General features: G+C 65.0%; 1 protein-coding gene across 1 annotated transcript; it reads right to left on the reverse strand.

The window, feature by feature from the left end:
- Positions 1 to 248: 248 nt before the first annotated feature.
- Positions 249 to 2,583, reverse strand: MNEG_15631 (DNA (cytosine-5-)-methyltransferase; the record flags this gene model as incomplete). The annotated part of the gene is made up of 6 exons (XM_014035898.1): positions 249 to 338; positions 628 to 696; positions 900 to 989; positions 1,357 to 1,479; positions 2,015 to 2,140; positions 2,506 to 2,583. The coding sequence occupies 6 exons, from the start codon at positions 2,581 to 2,583 to the stop codon at positions 249 to 251; spliced, it is 576 nt and encodes a 191-aa protein (XP_013891352.1).
- Positions 2,584 to 3,117: the final 534 nt, after the last annotated feature.

Here is a 3,117-nt window from a genome sequence, read left to right on the forward strand (position 1 = left end):
GGTTGGGACGAGCAGGCAGTCTTAAGGGGCTGCGGCTCGCGGGGCGCGTCGCGAGACAACCCCGGGCACCTCTGGCGAAGGGAAGCGGCGGCCTTGGTTGCCCCAGGCTGCACGGGCCCCCTGCCTTAAAAGGCTATGACTGAGGACCGCTGCCTTCGGTGCGTCCCCAGCCAGCCCCACGCCCACGAGACCCCCCCCCTCGCGTTTGAGTTCGCGCGGCCGCGGCCCTCAACAGTCCGCGTCCCCGCTCACTTGTAGTCCGCGCCCTCCCTCAGCCTGAAGTTGTGGACTGGCGGCAGGTCACCCAGGACGTCACCCATCAGAACCATAGGGTGGGCCTGCTCGCGGCGAGATGTTGGGTCGCAGGGCGACGCAAGCGCCCGAGGCGAACGTTGTGTCAACGGATTGCGTGCTCGCGTTCGTCGGAAGTTTGGCACGTGCCAGCCGGGCAGGGGCAGAGGGGCCGTCTAGAGTGGCCGCAGGAAGTTGCTTTTGAATCAACTGGGAGGCGGCCAGATGGCAACACGGGGAGGGTGAGGGGAACGGACTGCAAAAGCAGCGGGAGGTGGGGCGGCTGACTGCACGCATGTGCTCGCGCGTGTGCAGCCGCGCATGGGCGTGCCCCACCTTGGACTCCGGCGCGTCCTCTGTGTATGTGATGTAGCACGCCTTTGTGTCATCAGTCATGGGCTTGGCCTGGGGGTTACGAGGGTTACAAAGGAGGAGTATAGGGAGAGCGCCGGAAGATTGGGTCGACCAAACGTTGCGGGCCGAGGACCGACAGCAGTTGGGGCTGGCTACGAGGGCAGAAGGTCAGGCGCTGCCCTGTCTGGGACGCCGCCAGAGGCCGGGGTGCGTGCAGGCAGGCTGAGCGGTGTCCGGTGGGGCGGCGGCCTCACGTGCGCGATGCACTTGTGCGTGGGCGCGGGGAAGGGCGGCAGCTGCTCCCGGCCGCTGCGGGCGCCCCAGATTATCACGCGGTGGCGGATCTGCGGCGCAGGAGAGGGCGGGACGTAGGGCGATTGAGGGGCGGCGGAGGTCAGACACAACCAAAAGGAAGCGGCAGGACGCGCTGCATGAAGCAACGATGTGAATGGCAGACGTGCACGGCGAAGCTGCGCTGGCTGGTTGATACGGATTGCCTTCGCACTGCAAAGACACACACGCACACACACACGCACACACACACACACACACACACGCGTGCGCATGTGAAAACACACACATCCATACCCACGGGCAAACACATATGCACACCGCGTGACTTGCGCGCAGCAGACCGCACGCGCAACACGCACACGCACACACACACACACACACACACGCACACACACACACACACACAGCAACCCTGACCTGTGCAACGCCGTAGCAGCCAGCTGTCAGCACCCCCGTGCGCGTCTGGTAGGCCATCTCTGTCAGCAGCGCCGCCGCAGTGCGCACGTACAGCCCGCCGCAGTTTTTGAAGATGTCCATGACCTGATGAAGATTGGGGGGTGATGCGCCGTATGTGTGGTGTGTGAGTGTGTGTATGGGTGTGTACGTGCGCGCATGTGCATGTGTGAGAATGCGTGCTTGTGTCTGTGAGACAACAATAACGTACATGTGCATGTGTGTGTGTGAATGTTTGTGCATGTTTGTGCATGTTTGTGCATGTGTGTGCATGTGTGTGCATGTGTGTGTGTGTGTGTGTGTGTGTATGTGTGTGTGTGTGTGTGCGCGCGCGCTTGTTGTGTGTGTGTGAGCGTGTGCATAGTGCTGATACAGGCGTGCTGCTCGTGTTCGCGTCCGCACGCGAGAGCAAGGCGAGAGTACCATGCCACATGTGGCCGCGGCGCCGGCCACGCCCCACCCCACAGCGTACCAAGGGCCGACCACCACCCCCCGCGGCCCAGCGCCTCAAAGTGTGGGTGCACGGCCCACAACTCCACTTGTCAACCCGCAGCGCCCGCCAGGCTGCAACCACAGTCACCCGGATCCAACCCCCCCAATCCCCTACTTTGCTGCCCCCCACCTGCTCCATGAGGATGTAGTTTGGCTCCAGGAATTCCACGAGCCGCATGTACGTCGTCATGAGGCGGTTCTTGGGGTCCCTCAGGACATCCACCAACAGGCGGTGCTGGTTCAGGCCGCTGATGCCCTGGGGGGGGTTGCCAGGTTGTGTGTGTGTGTGTGTTGTGTGTGTGTTGTGTGTGTGTTGTGTGTGTGTGTGAAGGTTCTTTATGCAAACGCATGCGTGTGGGTGTGGTGGGGATTGGGGGGTGTGGGCTGGTCCAGCGCCGCGCTGCTGGATTGCGGGGACGTCCGTCCACGAGACAGCAGGAAACGCAGCGGCCCCAGGGTTTCCTGCTGTCTCGTGGACGGACGTCCTCGCAATTCAGCAGAGCGGCGCCAAAGGTCCGTGCGGCGCGGGGAGCGAAGCGCCAGGCGGGCTCAGGGCTCCAAAGCACTTGACAGGGGCGCGAGCGAGCTCGCGGGCATGCACGCACGCGAGTGTAAGCGCACCTGGCAAGGCGGGCCGCCCGCCACCACGTGGACGTCCCCCGGCTGAGGGATGGTCCTGTCCAGCCGCTGCCGCGCCATGAACAGGCGCACGGCGGGCCTGGGGGGTCGGGTGTGGAAGTGGAGCAGGGCGGGGGGCGTTTTCTGTGCTGGGGCCGTGCCTTGGCAAAGGTTGAGCAGGGGCTACGGGGCGCGAATGCAGGACGCGGCAGGCAAACAGGCGGCAACGCAGGAGCAGGCTGTCGGGTGCGTCGCGTCACGACAGGGCTCGGCGCGCGCCCCTTCTGGCGCCTTGCTGCTTTGTTGGTGCAGACAGTGGTGCGCACGCCAAGACGTGCGCAAGCAGCCGGGCCCGCGCTTTGGCTCACTCGTTCCGCGCGTCAGTGATGAGTTCGGCCGCCTTGGCCCATGCCGCTTCCTTCGCGCCGTCCCGGCGGACCAGCAGCTCTAGCCAGCACTGCGCGCGGACGGGTCGTTTCAAGCGGCGTTGGTTTCAGGAGAAGGAGCGCGCGCTTCAGTGGTGGACGAAGAACTTCCCATTCAAACGGCTCGGTTTCGTTCGAGTGGACGCCGCCCCGGCCGGCGCGGCCGGCGCGGCCTGGCGCGGCCCGGGCG

This window comes from Monoraphidium neglectum (assembly GCF_000611645.1).
Source record: "Monoraphidium neglectum strain SAG 48.87 unplaced genomic scaffold scaffold05508, whole genome shotgun sequence".
NCBI classification, from domain to species: domain Eukaryota; kingdom Viridiplantae; phylum Chlorophyta; class Chlorophyceae; order Sphaeropleales; family Selenastraceae; genus Monoraphidium; species Monoraphidium neglectum.